We start from the raw sequence: 15,713 nt of genomic DNA, 5'->3' as shown, positions 1-15,713 counted from the left end.
TAAATTCTAAAACCCCACATTTTGGCGGAAAAAAAAATGCTCCAGGTGGGAGTGGCTAAGAGAGTTCCCGATTTCCGGTTTCTTCTTTGGACAGGACTGATGCGTTGACCGTTTTTGGAAAAAAAAAAAGTATATATATCGCCACGCCATTATTCAAACGCATCGTGACGGCACTGACACATAAATCCCACGGAGGTACTTTTGTGAGTTTGGTTTATTTTGCTTGATTCAACAACAATTTTGATTGCGGGGACTGAAAACAAAAAAGGGGCATGATGACATTAAAATATTTGTCATATTTTTAGTACTAATCTACCAGGAACCACGACAATGAAAAAACAAAGGAGTCAGAGGCTGCCACCGCCTCGCTGTGGTTTTCGGCGGTGACGCATCGCCGTGGAAACAGTTGAATCTACTTACAAACTGAGCAGTAAATACCGGTGAGGTTGCGGGGGGGTTATGGAAAGACAAGATGGCTGCTGAGCTGCACATTATGGTTTGACACTAAAACAACATTTTGGGTGGTTTAATGGAGGCGTTCGGCTGAAGATGAGAGGTTTCGGAGATCTTGATAATCTTGGGGTGGAAGGGTAGGGGCGGCCATCCTGCTGCTTGGAGGTGAAATATTATCCTAATCTAGATGGGTCCTCGCTGGACCCGTCTCCACCTGCGGGCCCCATCAGGCACCAGACAAATCCACACCCGCTGGACTTCCAGAAGGTCCCCTGTGGTTCTGAGGTGGCTCTGGGATGGGGATGGAGGGGGGTTGGGGTGTGTCAATCCAGCCGTATTCAGTCAGTGGGAGGCGCCTCCTGAGGTTCCCGGTTGACTGAAACACAGAGGGAGACGACAGACGTTGGTCTCTGCATCTGCTGAGCAACAGACCTCATGGGGGTTGAGCCGTACCTTCTTCCCGCGCTTTCATGCGAGCCACGAAGTTGTAGCTCTTGTTCCTGCGGTAGTTCTCGTAGGGGTCATCCAGTGACACCCCCACGCCTTTGTATTGGTCCCACTTGTCCCTGATGTCGCCCCCCTTGATGGGGTCCTGGATGCCCTGCTCTTTGGCGCCCAGGCCCCCCGAGCCGCTCCAGCCTGTGGGCGGTGGGAATGGAGCAAGAAAAGCAGAGGGTGTGAGATCTGCGTGTCCCGCCTTGCTCCGAGGGCGGAGGAGAGAAGAAGAACGTACCCATCTTCATGAGCAGCTGATGGCCCTTGTTCTCCTCCCCAAGCCGGTTATCCATGATCGGTTTGGAGGATGTGCCGCCTTGCGCTGAGGTGGAGCTGCGAGCGAGCAATGAGTTGGCGTTACTACAGTGGCGGGAAGACGGTGTGTCACCGTGGGGGGTGGGGGGGTGGACTCACGGCGGGGAGGAGCTCCGTAACTTGGGGCTGCGGCGCCTCTTGGAAGGCGAGCGGGAGCGGGACCTGGATCTGGAGTGCGAGCGACTGCGGGACGACCTGGACCGGCTCCTCGACCTGCAACGGAGCGGTGTTCAAAAAAAAAAAAAAAAAAGGCTTCACAGGGACGAGATGGGGCGGGGTGGGTTCACGCACCTGGACCGGGAGTAGGAGCGGGATCGGCTGCGGGAGCGAGAGGAGCGGGAGCGCGACCTGGATGACTTGGAGGAGCGGGAGCTCGAGTGGGAGGATGACCTCCCTCTGCTGCCGGAGCGACTCCTGGAGCGGCTGCCTCCCCGCCCGCTGAGGGGGTGAAGGAGAGGGTTTACAAAAACGTGGGCGCGGAACTGGGGATAGGAACCGACAGCTATGACACGGAACTGTAGGGGAGGATCCGGAGAGGCTCACCTGTTGCGTTTCTCTTGGCCCTTTTTCCTCCTGGCTCTCATCTTGGCCCTGAAGAACTCGTACAGGCCGTTCTGCTCCCAGCCTTCACTGGGGTGGGGCGGATTAGCGGTGAATAAACACACACACACACACACACACACACATAATTCCTTTGGGCTCTGACATTGTGTTTACCTGTTGCGGGGGCGGTCGTGGGACGGCGGGCTGTAGAACGCTTCCACCGCCGCCAGCAGCCGGTCGCTGGGGGGCATGGGAGGGGGCAGCCGGATGTCTTTGGGGTCCAGGGGTTTGTAGTCATAGTCCTCGAGCTGAGCAAAGAGCGGGCGGGGACACACACACACACACGCAGGCATTAATCTCCCCGTGCACGTCAGAGAAGATTAGTCGTGTGTGTGTCTCCCTTACTTTCACCAGAGGGGCCATCAGACCTGCCGGGAGGTCGAAGTAGGGGACGTTGGGTACCAGACTGGGGTCGTCCTGGACCGGATGCTGCTGCCTGTGGCGGACGTGGGGCGAATGGCCGTTGAAGCCGTGGGGGGGCGGCCCGAACTCCGGGGGGTGCTGGCCCCCGCCCCACGGGGGGTGGTCACCCCCCATGCCGGGGGGAGGCAGCCTCTGATTGGTGTGGTGGTGTGGAGGAGGGCCCGGCATGTCTGGAGGGGAAAAAGGAAAAGAAAAACGTTCAAGGCGCGGTCGAGGGCCGGGGCATGGGGGAAGGTGATAAAGGGAACAGAACGGAACCGACCCCGCTCACCTCCAGGGAACTCCCCCTGGGCGTAGTCGAAGCGGTGCGGGGGGTACGGGGGCCGGTCATAGTGGTGCCTGGGGGGGAAGTCGTCCTGCATGAAGCGCGGCGGGAAGCGTCCAAAGTTGTGCGGCGGCGGTGGGGGCTGGTTGAAGGGAGGTGGCTGCTGGTGAGGAGGGAAGGGCCCGCGGAAATGGGGGGGTCTCTGTGTGCGGGGGGAAAAAAAAAATAATAAAGTGACAGAAATGTACAATGAGACTGCGGCAGGGGTTGGTACGGCTCAAATGGTGCCATCGAACGGGTTCCGGGTCGGATGGCGACTTGCCTGCATGCGAGGAGGGAACGGTGGCTCCCTCTGGCCCCAGGGGGGCTGTTCGGGCTGGTTTCCCCACGGCGGCTGCTGGTCATACGAGTTCCATGAGGGTGGGCCGGGGTCTGAGCCGCCCGGACCACTCCAGGGGCCGCCCTCCCGGGGCGGGCCCCCACTCCAGTTACCGGGCTCCCGCTGCTCGTTCCACATGCCTTCGTGGCTGTTCCAGGGAGGGCAGGGAGGGGGGGGCTGGTTGGGGTCGAAGGGGGGCTGGGGAGGGAGATTACACCATGAGGGGGGAGTGTACACACACCGCACACACCCAGGGGAAAAAAGATGTCTTCTACATAAGAATCTCAGGAGAAACCAGCAGTGTGATGGTAGACAGAATCTCAATCCCTTTTCTGCGTCCAGTAATCCAGGGATTCACGGCGCCTCTGTTCCTAACGTCCAATCAGAACAGCTCGTTGCACCGACTCAGGCCTTGTGGGTCTCGGTGACCTGCACGCTTTCATTCGGGCAAATTAGCGACTTTTCTAAAAATAGCAGCATGAGACTTCATAAGGGGCTGTTAAAATAGAAGCTTGTTGCAAATGCGCACACACGCACACACACACACACACACACAAACACTATGCTGTCCCCCTCACAGCTATTTATATGCACACACACCTCTAACTGTCTTTACAAGCTGCAATTGTATGCCGACACACCTGCATGGATAATCACCACTGGAAAACGATGCGTGCAGCATCCATCTCACACACACACACACACCAACACACACACGAAGTACCGGCTGGTTGGGGTTCCAGGGTCCCATGTGCTGCGGGTCGTACCACCCCGATTTGCCAGGGGGGATATCCGAGGGCCCGCTGGGGTTGCCGGGGTCCTGAGGTCGGGATGGAGGCTCGTCGAAATCACCCGGAGGAGGGCCAGCCATTGGGGGCGGCTTCACATCGGCTGCACACACACAAACAAACACACACACACACTAGGTTTTAATTCTGATGTCAATGATTTTGTTATGTTGCAATAACCGAGGAGTAGAACCCAAAACTGGAGCATTCCAATCAGCTATCAACCCAGAACGTCACCATCCATTCCAGATAGGCGACTTCCTCACTCATACCTGCGTCGCATCAGGTCAGGAGATCTTCCATGGCACCGACCTTGAGATTAAAAGTTGCCATCTGCCGAAATTGTCTCTGCAGTTATCTCCTAACACCAGTTTTTCTTTTTTACAAAGGCTGTGTGTAACTGCGCTCACCTGCTTGCGTGGTCATGGGCGGGGGCTTCTCGGGCTCCGCAGGGACGGGCAGCGGCGCCGTAGCAGCGCCAGGCGGAGGTTGCTGCTTGAGGCTGACCACGAAATCGTCATGCTGGGTCTTCAGGGACTGGATCTGCTGCTGGAAGGCCAGCTGGATGGGCTGCACCACGGCAGCGTACTCTGTGATCAGGGACGCCTGACGGATGGGGCAGGGAGTCGGGTCAGGGGAAACTCGCTCGGAGGGAAAAAGGGCGGCGCTGACAGCGAGTGTTTGCGCGGCGGTCACCTGATACTGCCCCAGGCCCAGCGCCGGGTTCTGCAGCTGCTGGATGGTCTCCTCGTCAAAGTAGCCGTTTTTCTCCCAGAGCTGCAGCAGCTGGAGGAGTTGGGGGGGGGGCCTCGTGACTCAGTTCACAAAAATATATAACATTAGCGCTCCCTTTTTTTTATTTTTTTTACTCTTCTTACCCTGGTGATCTTCTGCTGCTTCTCCTCCTCCACTGACAGAAAGCTGGTGCAGTAGATGGGAACCACCACTTTCTGCAGGGCCGCCAACAGGTCCTTCTGCTGCTTGCGCTGGCTGGAGGGGACACACACACACACACACAAACAAACACATCCGTTACCTAACTTCACAGCAGATGGAAAACTCCCCCCAAGTGTAAACAATCTGCAGCTGTTCCAACTTTGTTAATGGCTGAAACCCGAGTCCTAAGTGGTACTATAAGACAGGAAGCTCCCTGGATATAGTGTGTGTGTGTGTGTGTGTGTGTGTGTACCAGTGATGGAGGACATCATTAGTTAGGTAGATGAGGTGCAGGCGGAGCTCAAAATGCGCTCCGTCAGCAGTGATGCGGTTGCGCAGGTGCGCCGTCATCAGCTCGCAGTGCTGCGGCGTCTTGGCGTTGTTGAACATCCAGTTCTTGCCGGCCTGGAAGGGGAGACAGGAGGTGTGACGCAAAAAAAAAAAAAAAAAGAAAAGTCCCAGCTTGGGGGGGGGGGACACGCGTGCCGCCATGGCAACTTACAGATATGGCGTCTTTGGTGCAGGTGTCGATGATGGGCTGCAGCAGGTTATCGAACTCGGTGATGTCCAGCTGCGTCTCCACCAGCAGCTTCTGGATCTGCTGCTCCGCCGCCAGAGTGATGGCCGCTGTCACCTGCTCCTGCGTGGGAGGCCACTGACAACGTTACAGCCCTCATCAAGCCGCTCTCTCGCCCCACCCGGCGTCGGGAGACGTTCGCCATACCTGTCGTAGCGTGTGCATGTGCTGCTCCTGCTGCTGCAGGTTCCACTGGCTCTGCTGGATGAGTTCGTCGATGGGCGGGGCACCGGGCGGCGGGATCGGGGGCGGGGCCAACATCGGCATTGGCGGCGGGGGGATATCAACAACGTCCTTACCGCCCGGGTTGTACAGGTCTGTGGGGAGAGAGGACACCAGCCAGGGAGGTGTTTAAGTGTAGCGGGGAAAGAAGAGGTGGGATTGTTGTGCGGCGTGGGGGCTGAAGCTCAAAGAGGATGAACCTTAGGATCGAACACGATGCAGAGAATTGTTTTGTTGGTTCATTCACCCTTTCTTTTTTTTAAAAAATTAATACCAGTGCAACCTCTAAAAAAGGTCCGCCAGGATGAGGGGCGCTCAAACACAGCAAACAGCGGATATGACTTTTCCTGGAAGTGAATTTGAAGGCATGCAGCTCTGATTAGTGCCGCAAATGAACTGGGGGAGGGGAGGGGGGGCAGGGGGCGTGGCCGTGAAGAAACGCTGAAACTAATTCGAGTTCAACTGAGCAGGAGGCGCGAACAACACTGGAAATAAAGGCAAGCACTAAAGTTGTTGTTTTTTAACCATCATGACGGGTGTTTTCAATCTGATGATGCCACCCTGACTTTTGTGATTCTCGTAGCTTGGGGGCTTTGCTTTCCTCAACCTGGTTTTGTAATCTCACTGCTTGCTTCCCATTCTGGCGATCAACAGGCTGTCTCTGTTGTTTCACACAGTAAAAGTAGGCTTTGCAGTGACAACACTGAAACTGCTAGTACATCAATGAGGTCCTTGGAATAATGGACAAAGTACACCGGTTGTATAAAAGTTCAGAATCTGCTGGATCTACTTCTTCCTTCCCTTCTGTGATCTCAACCTCCATGTCTGAATCTAAACACTGAGGATCAATAAGGCTATTGGGAGCCAATACAATATGTCGGCAACAAACACCATCTATATGATCTATCAGAAACTAATATGATCTCCAGGCCTCATCCTGTCATCACAACAAAAATTATCCTTTCGGGGTTTCGGGTCACATTTGTCCATTTCTTTGTACATCCTTTGTGCATGTCTTTAAAAGTAAGGGGACGCACAACACGATTGTTACCGTGGTTACCGATGATTAAAAGTCTTGGGAGTTTACGCAAAACCCGCTGGTTTCAGCAGATTTCTCTATACATTTGTGCGTAACGAGGGATCACAAACTACATGATTGGCTGGACCGACTGCTCCGCAACAGAACGCATCAAACTCTCATTTGTGTAACAATGACAACAAAAACCACGGTTTAGACGGTGTACAAACATGACGGTTAACAAACGGCTAGCTGGCGCTGTTGTCTGCACAGCTAGCTGCCCTCCCCCTAGTAAAGTCCAGATCGGGCCCCTCCCCCCTTTGCTGTGTTCCATTCCCGTTAATTCCTGTCATCTCTACTTCCTGTGTCCCGCCTCCTCTTATACATTGGCTGTTGGCGACATGTTTGCAGTTGGTCAGTCATCAACACACATCACCCAACTGATATGGGAAAAGACTTCTCTACGAACTTGCCACGTCTACTGTACCCAACCAGTACTGATCAGTTCCCAGCTGTTGATCCTGGGGAAAAGATTTCGTAGTGTCGCCCCAGGTCAAAAAAAAAACACGGAACAAAGCGAAAAGTCTGACAAATATTCAACAATCATCTTCTTTGGTTTTGGGGATTTGAAGATTGCATTTCGAATGATTTAATACCCTGCCCCTCCCCGCCGTGAAGATATAGCGGCGATATCTTCCATCAGGCATTAAATCACAATTCAGCACAAAGAAGGACAAGAAAAAAAAAAAAGAGAAAAAAAAAAACACATGAGAGATGCAACTAAAAATGAACCACTGAGCTCTGAAGCACAGGTGCCATTATGTCCAGCAAGGGTGTGCAAAAATAAACTCAAACAAAAAAATAAAATCAATAAAAGCGGGTTTTTATTTTCAACTGAGTGTTGTTTTCTTTTTTTAAATCTGTCGAACGGAGTCTGGTTCCATGTAAATACCTTCGGATTTATACTCCTCCCCATCGTGGGTAGAGGGATCTGAGTGGAGAAAAGCACATTTTAATTCAGAGGCACATGACCCAGAAAAAAAAAAAAAATCCATGCAGCTGCTATCACCCGGCGATGGCAGCGGGTTTGAACGAGCGCCGGTCTGCTTGCCGTTGACCCTGCAGATGTGTATTTTTTTCTTCCTCGATGAAACGCGTAAGTTGGTTTCCAAGTAAAGTGTTTGTGGGCTTGTTTTTTACTACTTCCTGTTTAGGCAGGAGTTTATTTTGAAAGGATGTAAATCTGAATAAAGACGCAGGAAATTGATGATGAAAAGGTAGAGTTAAGGTGAAACAGTATTGCTGTTTTTGATATTAGAAGCGTCCAAAGTAGAGGGGGATCTCGCACCACTGGAACTGTCCTTTAACACACAGATCTCGATACTCGCACCAAAGCAAGATGCTGATGTTGTTTACAGATTTAGTTGAAAGAAGGTTGCAGGGTCAAAACGCAGGTCAGCCATAAACAACCGTCTGGCTGAAAATGTGACAACATGCTGACATTTGCGCTCTGTTATCCACCAACCACGACTGACTAGCTAACCACGTAGCATTGTCTGAAACACCCACGCCCATCCGTGCGGCGCCACATTTCACCGTCTTTTCGTTATTTTCGCTGCGCTTTAAATCCAAGCAGGTTTTGAAGCCAACCTGATTTCCAGAGCCCGAGTCCAGCAAGTCCGTCCAGAATTTTAGATTCTGACGCTGAATCGACATGTTTGCAGTATCAGGTGTGGAAGTCAAGTTCTCACACATCAGTCATTCAAACATCAGTGAAGTTTGAAATGCACCCCAGTAAGATAATTTCCGCTTGGCGATCACTTTTGTTTCAGATCCAATTTATACTTCTGTACCCAGTAAAGAAGGAATGACATGCGACAATCACACTCGAATACTGATATCGTCTCCAAAAACCCAATATGGCCAACTCCAGTGAGAAGACAAACTGGAGGTTTGCTGAAGTTCAGCAGTGTATGGGCTCCAGGACATGCTTGGTTAAGTGCGGTGCGGTGCGGTGCGGTGTGTGTGTGTGTGTGTGTGTGTGTGTGTGTGTGTGTGTGTGTGTGTGTGTGTGTGTGTGTGTGATGAACAAAAAGGAATAGCTAGTCCTACAGCTAGGTTGTTCCTGTGGTGTTGGTGAGCCCAATCAAAGTTGTACTAGGAACAAGGAATAAAGTTAATTGGAGATTTTGTAAATATTTACTGCTGCTTTCTGTTTTTTTCTTTTGCATGATAAATATCTTTGTTTCAAACAGCGGGGAAGGTGCCGACAACTTAATTCATGGCGGCCATGACTCTCATTTCACCCGCTGACCTGAACACCGCACAAACATTTTTGGGGTAGACTGTCCCTCTGGTTACATACGCTGCTGTTGCTCCATGGCAAGCTTGCACTTGTAGTAGCTGAAGTAGTCGCCACCAAAGAGGAAGGAGAACTTGGGGTTGTCCTTCTGCTTCTCCATCGTCATCTTCTCAAACTCTGGCCCATTGCGAGCGACAAACTGGGCCAGCTTGTCAATCACATTCCTCAGCTCCTGATCTGTACACAGAATATGGAGAAGAGGGAAGACAGTTAAAGTATAGGTTTTTTCATGTGCATTTTTTTTAACTAAAACTGGAAACAGAGTTCTTAAAAGGGACTTATACCTTTATGTCTGTAGAACACGATAAATAAAACGCATTTAATCTGAATATCTGCATCTGGATCACTACTCCCCTTCAACACACTGCAAGCACAATTATTAGGCAAGTTGTATTTTTGAATACAATGAATTTAATTTCTAACTACCTCAGCACTCAACCCAAAACCTGAATATTTGACAAAGTAAAAGTGAGGTTTAGTCTTTCTTGAGAGAATAGCTCAGTGTGCACAATTATTTGGAAAATACTGGTGCGCAGAATTTTTGAGCAACTTAAATAGCTTGTTTATACCATACGTCTAAGTGATTACTTGTTTTTCCATTCACAATGGAGTTACAAGCAATTTGAGTTAACTTTGTGCTGAATTGTTCCTGTCTATATTTTGATAATTCGGGTCAATCCACTAAACTAAATGTTTGCTCGTGAACCCAGAATGCAGGTGAATTGATGAGGCAAGAATAACTTGTCAAGAAACGTTCCCAAAAGGAAGTCATCCCTTGTTTTTTGTTTTGTTATAATTTTCATAAGCCATAAATGTATTTTACAAATATAGCTCAAATTAACACATTAAATAACGACCTAAGAGGTTGAAATTAGTTTATAGTGAAAACAATACAACTGAGGTTAGCTGTAAAAGTTAGCTATCTGTAAAAAGTGGTTATCCGAGAAACTGGTTGACAATTGTTAATTTTAACCCAACAAAAATGTTTCAAATACAGAAAAACAAACACTTAGATGACGCTGACTACTGTATATTTAACGTCATTCGGAGTGCTATTTGCGCCGATGCTAGCTGTGTTGTGTAGCAGGAGCAGTGCTAACAAGGTAGCATGGCTACTAGCAGACGTTCAATGAACCCACAGTCGCTGGCCGTCGTGCGCCTCACCTTCCGGCGGGTTGGGGATCTCCATCTTTTATTTTCTTTACAGCAAACCCGCTGTATTTTGATGTATAGTCCAAAATCACTCAACTCACTCTGCTATTAAGAAAACAATCTATAATGTAGGGATAAAAGACTGGCCATTGCTTCTGTAAAAGCACACCGGAAGTAGTGTTACATTCGAAACAGCGCCACGAGATTAGCCCTCCAATTGCCTGCAGCGCCACAAGTGGTGAGGAGGCTAATGTGCGCTTTGTAGTTCTTATCAGTATTGTAGTTCTCATACAGGCTCTTGTGACCGTGTTTGGTCTATAAATAGACCCGTTACCGACTGAAGAGGTATATAATAAAATCATGATAGCACTAAAATATAATCTGTATTTCCACAAGAATGTAGTATTACTTGTCTGTAGAGGTTCTCAGTCATCCAGGTCAGGGTTAATTCTTGTCAAAATCTTCTTCTTGTAGCAACTGGACTTGATTTCTTCTCTTGAAGACGTTTCACCAGAGGCTTCTTCAGTTGAACTGAACGAAAGAGAAGATTTTGACCAGAATTAGTTGTATTACTTGAAAATTTAAAAAAGTCCTTGTGTTGTACAAATGCTGTCAGAATTTATAAGAATGACCTCCTGATATTGAAATAATTTCTGTAAGGAATTAGGAATGTAAAACTTCCTGCGAATGTTGGAAGTAAGAGTAAGAGTTTTGTAAAGAAAAAAAAAGCGTTTTCATTATTTCAAAGTCCGATCAGACAATAATCTCGCCAGATGTGTCAAAAGAGTCTGTTTGGTCTGTAAAACAGTACCACAAGGACTCTGAAAAGTATTTTGGGTGACTTCATTTCATTGAAGGATGTTTTCCTTTCTGGGGAGACTATCATGTCAAAAAAAAAGATTCTTGAAAAATATCAACATGCCTATATTCTGCGAAAATCAAAACCAGACACAGCTAGAGAAGTGTGGATCTTGTTCCAGTATGTTATTTCATGAATTTTTTGATTCCCTTTAAAGTTTGTTTGTTCAGCTCTTCAAAACTATCCTTGAAGATCACAGTTCAATTTCCTTCATAACACTGCACAGTGTGGGAAATACAAGCAAGAATCTCACAATCAGAACAATCCAATAATGTTTTGTGACATAGTTACAGTATAAGAGCAAAATATTTTTGAGGCAGCAATTATATCTATGAAGATAGGGGTATGATTACATTCAACCAAGAAAGGGGGAATACGTGGCAAAAAATCAAGGCCTACGAGAACATCTGTCTTATTGTCAGACAAACCATGTTAAGTTAATCAAGGATAAAGTAAATTAACATAGAGGTATAACATCTTACAATTTCAAGATATGATTGTCTTCTTCAAAGAACAATTACTTGTATACATTCTTATGTGTTCATCTGCAGAAGAATACAAACAATCTGTCAATGCAGTTCACAAATCAGTCAGAAAATCCTGAAATAACATTGTCCTTGAAGACAAGAAGTCACTCCTTTGTGGAGGAACGATGAAAGCAGTTAATGAAAAGAGAAATTGCCGATGTAAAAGCCATCTATTACTCATCCGTCATAAAGAAAGAATCCAAATTCACATAACCAAAATATATGTGAAAATCCAATTGACAAAGCTCCTCGGTTTTTGTACCGGAAGTTGCAATCATGCTTTTATTGTGAAAGAAGTCCACCAGAAGTTCTTCCGGCGGAAGTCGCCGCAGTGAGGCAGCGCGTGCGGCTGGGCTATCAGACAGAAGCGTAAGGGAAGCACAGCTGTCAGGCGGCCGGCAATGAGCTGTTACCATCATACAAGCCTGTTACATTGACTCGTTTTTCAGGTAAATACTAAGTTTTACCCTATTATTGAGATGAAAATGAATTATTTCGAATTAGATATTGATAATTGCGTTAAATGTTTAGTCCGAGTTTGAGTTCACTTGTGAAGCTAACTGTTAGCCTCTTCAGGCTATACTTTCATAACTATCAGGTTAACGAATTCGGACCTGAAACGTGGCTAGAAGCCTCCAAGTTATCACTTCATTGTCTCCGATGTGGAATAAAATTGAATGTAAAATACTAAAAGCTGCCTGTCATGTTGTTGTTACACATCGGACGAACTGCGGACTGTATTGAGACACTTTCAGGGGGAACTTCAGGAGATGTAAACATAAAGTTCCTACTTATATTAAGAAGGCCAGTGAGCTATAAAAGCTATATAGGGATGAAAAAAACATTAATCTTTACTTTCGCCAATCAAACTATAAATGAACAAAGTTGGTGAAAAAGTTGTTTTATGTCGAATTAGAACATTTAAAAAGTATTATCACAATAACGTCAGTGCAGCCCTCAAAGCCTCGTCTTGGTGGAAAAAAAGTAGATCATGTTGCTGCAGCTAGAAATGCTAAGGGCTACATCAATAAATGAATACAAGATCTGGATCATATCAGATTTCTTACTTGTTTCAGAAGCAACTGGCAGCTCTCTCTTGACTTTTGTCTTAATTAACGTCACAAAGCAGTTGTTTATGATTCTGATTGAAGGAGAACTCTGATTTATCTTGTAAGACATGGTTTAACATGACCAACTTTGGCAAGGTCAACAGTTTACCGTTAGTAAAATTTACTCCATAACTTCATGTCAAGGGTACTTGCTATAGATTTATAGTATCAAAACCTATTAATGTCATACCAAAATCCACCTTCGTGTTGTCTGACTTCTTTGACCTTTTATACCACCAAATGACCCCATTGCTCCCTCTGTCCCCATGCAGCAGGATGGCCAATGTGGAGCAGGTTTCTTCTGTGGGTCGGGTTCTGGTGGACCCCAAATTGGACCTGACGCAGCGCTTCAGGGCTCTTTTTACTCTGAAGAACCTGGGAGGTAAAGAGTGCGCTCAGCAGATACACAGTTGTTACTGTTTGAACGCGGTGAGTGTTTGCATGTCTGAGTTGCGCCTTGTCACGTGCCAGGTGCCGAGGCCATCGACTGGATCAGCAAAGCCTTCACAGATGAGTCTGCCCTGCTGAAGCACGAGCTGGCCTACTGCCTGGGACAGATGCAGGATGGTCGGGCCATACCCACGCTGAAGGAAGTCCTCAAGGACACACGGCAGGAGCCCATGGTCCGACATGAGGCTGGTGAGGACGAGGTGTCCCATGATCAAATGAGTGTCTGTGTAAGTAAAGAATGAATAAATAAATTTGTCTTTGGTCTCCAGGAGAAGCTCTCGGCGCCATCGGTGACCTGTCAGTGCTGGAGCTGCTAAAGGAGTATAGCCAGGACCCTGTTATTGAGGTGTGGAGGCACAAAACCTTTTTAACAGTAACTAGTGTAGCGTTCACATCACAAGCAGCACGAGGCAGCACAAACAGTTCTTCTTTTGATTTTCTCATGAAAACCGACATGAGAATCTTGACGGAGAACAAGGTTTGAAAAGGTTCGTACCCAGACATAGTGTTCAAAGGCTTGGATCCTTTGAGACATGCTGGTAAATTCCAAGCAGTTGCTTTTTTCCACCAGGTCAACGACGGGCACCACCTGCCTCCTGGTCAGGGAGCAGTCAAAGATTACTGCACGCAATATATCAATATTATCTGGAAATTGCAGAAATTATCCCATTCTGTTTGTCATACAAAAATGCTCAGGGATCATTTCTTGCGCATGAGAATCAAATGTGAAATTGCCCGTTCAGTCAAATGAAATGTTTGAACGCTGTCCCAGCCTCGACGCATCTGGTCTGACGGACGTCTTCCTGGCCACAGGTGGCAGAGACTTGTCAGCTAGCTGTCCGACGGCTGGAGTGGCTGCAGAGCGGCGGCGAGAAGCAGCTGGAGGATGGAAGCACGGACGGGAACCCGTACTGCTCCGTGGACCCCGCCCCACCGGCGGCCCGCAAAAGCGTGGCCGAGCTGCGCGCCGCCCTGTTGGATGAGGCACTGCCCCTCTTCGAGCGCTACCGTGCCATGTTCGCGCTGCGCAACCTGGGCAGTGAGGAGGCGGTGCTGGCGCTGGGAGACGGTAAGAGGAAACACAAGTGTTGCTTTGGTGACACTTCTCTTCACGTCATCACAGTTTTGACGCAGGAGAAAGACTGAGTGACAACGGCGTCTTGTTTTATATCTATTTATTCAACCTTTGTTTTGTTGAGTTTAAGCATCTGATCTGACTCATTTTTGAGTATATTTAAAAGAAATAATAGAATAATATGATGATAAAATTGAAAAAGATCTAGCTCTTAAATAGAGTTGATAAACCTGTTACATATTATTCTTTTATTTAAGAGCTAGATCTTTTTCAATTTTATCATCAATTCTGGGATTGTATTGTGATTTTATTTTTTAATATCTCTTGGAATCTTTATGTTTATTTTATTTTTGTCATCTCAAATTCTGTTAATTGGCTTATGATGTATGGACTAGAAACTGTTACAATGACCAAAAAACAGCAGGCAGAACTAGAGGTTGTAGAGATGAAGATGTTGAGGTTCTCTTTTGGAGTGACCAGGATGGATAGGATCAGGAATGAGTCTATCAGAGGAACAGCACATGTTAGATGTTTTGGAGAGAAGGTCAGAGAAGCCAGACTGAGATGGTTCAGTCATGTACAGAGGAGGGATAGAGAATATATTGGTAGACGGATGCTGGAATTGGATCTGCCAGGCAAGAGGTCTCGAAGAAGACCAAAGAGAAGATTTATGGACTTAGTGAGAGAGGATATGAAGGTAGTTGGTGTGAGAGAGGAGGATACAGAGAATAGGGTTAGATGGAGAAAGTTGACTCGCTGTGGCGACCCCTGACGGGAAAAGCCGAAAGAAGAAGAAGAAGGGTTAACTTAATCAAGAATTCCCCAATGTTATTGTAAAATGATTTGTTTTTTGTAAATCATCGGCCACTAGGTGGGAGTAGCGAGACACATTAGCGTGTGATGCTGCTATGCTGTGGCCTTTTTGTGACTCAGTGCTGCCCCCTGCTGTCTCTGCTGTCTGCTCCAGGCCTGCAGTGCTCCAGCGCTCTGTTCCGCCACGAGATCGGGTATGTCCTGGGGCAGATGCAGCACCCGGCCGCCGTCCCGGCCCTGTGCGCCGCCCTGGAACGCACCGGCGAAAACCCCATGGTCCGCCACGAGGCAGCGGAGGCCCTGGGCTCCATCGGCAAAGAGGACTGCCTGGCGGTGCTGCAGCGTTACTGTGCCGACGGAGAGCGGGTGGTCAAGGAGAGCTGCGTGGTGGCGTTGGACATGCTGGAGTATGAGAACAGCGAGCAGTTCCAATACGCCGATGGTCTAGTCCGGTTGCAGGGTTAGACCTCCGACTCCAGCGCCTGGACGGACTCCTATCTCTCGTTTTAATACTTAAACTTTGCTTGGCGCGGGGACCTGGGTCACAATCTGAACCCCGGATCCTGAGTCGGACTCGGTTCAGTTCAAAGTCCCATCCATCTCTTCTCTCGCACTCCAGGGTTTCACTTTTTACGTTCCATCATGTGGAGGTGTGAAGCTGCTGTTTGTCAATAGAAATTAAAATCGAACTGTAGGAATTCATTTTGATTCGATTTCATAAACACCGAACCAGGTCGCATTTCAGCGGCTGCTCAGCGACAGTGGAATTCAGCACCTGACACTCACTAAAGAGAGGGACCTGTAGAGGAACTGTTTTCCGTATTGGGTGGAACTGGGATGGATTCGCTCAATGGCTGCTTTGTTAAATTCACCCGTTCAACTCCTTGTTAAC

The 15,713-nt window shown here is 48.1% G+C and overlaps 2 protein-coding genes across 8 annotated transcripts; one reads left to right on the top strand and one right to left on the bottom strand.

The window, feature by feature from the left end:
* Positions 1-196: 196 nt before the first annotated feature.
* On the bottom strand, positions 197-10,147 carry cherp (calcium homeostasis endoplasmic reticulum protein). 7 transcript variants are annotated; one of them, XM_086145917.1, is made up of 20 exons: positions 10,001-10,147; positions 8,840-9,013; positions 7,427-7,465; positions 5,382-5,551; positions 5,160-5,312; positions 4,911-5,062; positions 4,600-4,711; positions 4,418-4,507; positions 4,132-4,327; positions 3,658-3,824; positions 2,877-3,131; positions 2,552-2,756; positions 2,212-2,459; positions 1,981-2,114; positions 1,807-1,893; positions 1,555-1,701; positions 1,363-1,476; positions 1,187-1,281; positions 907-1,092; positions 197-829 (listed from the first exon to the last, which is right to left on the bottom strand). In XM_086145917.1, the coding sequence occupies exons 1-20, from the start codon at positions 10,023-10,025 to the stop codon at positions 792-794; spliced, it is 2,787 nt and encodes a 928-aa protein (XP_086002043.1). In that variant the 5' UTR covers positions 10,026-10,147; the 3' UTR covers positions 197-791. The 7 variants fall into 7 exon arrangements, with proteins under 7 accessions (XP_086002043.1, XP_086002050.1, XP_086002059.1 ...); XM_086145924.1 differs by having other exon boundaries at positions 2,561-2,756; XM_086145933.1 differs by having other exon boundaries at positions 5,160-5,297.
* Positions 10,148-11,696: 1,549 nt separating this feature from the next.
* Positions 11,697-15,523, top strand: dohh (deoxyhypusine hydroxylase/monooxygenase). Its single transcript, XM_086145904.1, has 6 exons — positions 11,697-11,823; positions 12,756-12,865; positions 12,955-13,122; positions 13,203-13,279; positions 13,747-14,002; positions 14,976-15,523. The coding sequence occupies exons 2-6, from the start codon at positions 12,760-12,762 to the stop codon at positions 15,284-15,286; spliced, it is 918 nt and encodes a 305-aa protein (XP_086002030.1). The 5' UTR covers positions 11,697-11,823; positions 12,756-12,759; the 3' UTR covers positions 15,287-15,523.
* The last annotated feature ends 190 nt before the right edge of the window (positions 15,524-15,713 follow it).

The sequence above is a fragment of the Fistularia commersonii genome, chromosome 1, assembly GCF_037954325.1.
Source record: "Fistularia commersonii isolate RoL2024-O1a breed Wild chromosome 1, RoL_Fcom_v1.0, whole genome shotgun sequence".
NCBI lineage: Eukaryota > Metazoa > Chordata > Actinopteri > Syngnathiformes > Fistulariidae > Fistularia > Fistularia commersonii.
Note: the sequence above shows the minus strand (reverse complement) of the source record. Positions and strands in the feature narration are given on the sequence as shown.

Excerpts from the sequence above, each read along its gene's own strand:
- cherp (XM_086145917.1), bottom strand. The coding sequence starts at position 10,025 with ATGGAGATCCCCAACCCGCCGGAAG. Across the intron at positions 4,508-4,599 it reads AGCAGCAGAAGATCACCAGG|CTGCTGCAGCTCTGGGAGAA; the intron begins GTAAGAAGAGTA and ends CAACTCCTCCAG. Across the intron at positions 1,894-1,980 it reads CACGACCGCCCCCGCAACAG|TGAAGGCTGGGAGCAGAACG; the intron begins GTAAACACAATG and ends GCCCCACCCCAG.
- dohh (XM_086145904.1), top strand. The coding sequence starts at position 12,760 with ATGGCCAATGTGGAGCAGGTTTCTTCTGTGGGTCGGGTTCTGGTGGAC. Across the intron at positions 13,123-13,202 it reads CATGGTCCGACATGAGGCTG|GAGAAGCTCTCGGCGCCATC; the intron begins GTGAGGACGAGG and ends TTTGGTCTCCAG. Across the intron at positions 13,280-13,746 it reads GCCAGGACCCTGTTATTGAG|GTGGCAGAGACTTGTCAGCT; the intron begins GTGTGGAGGCAC and ends TCCTGGCCACAG.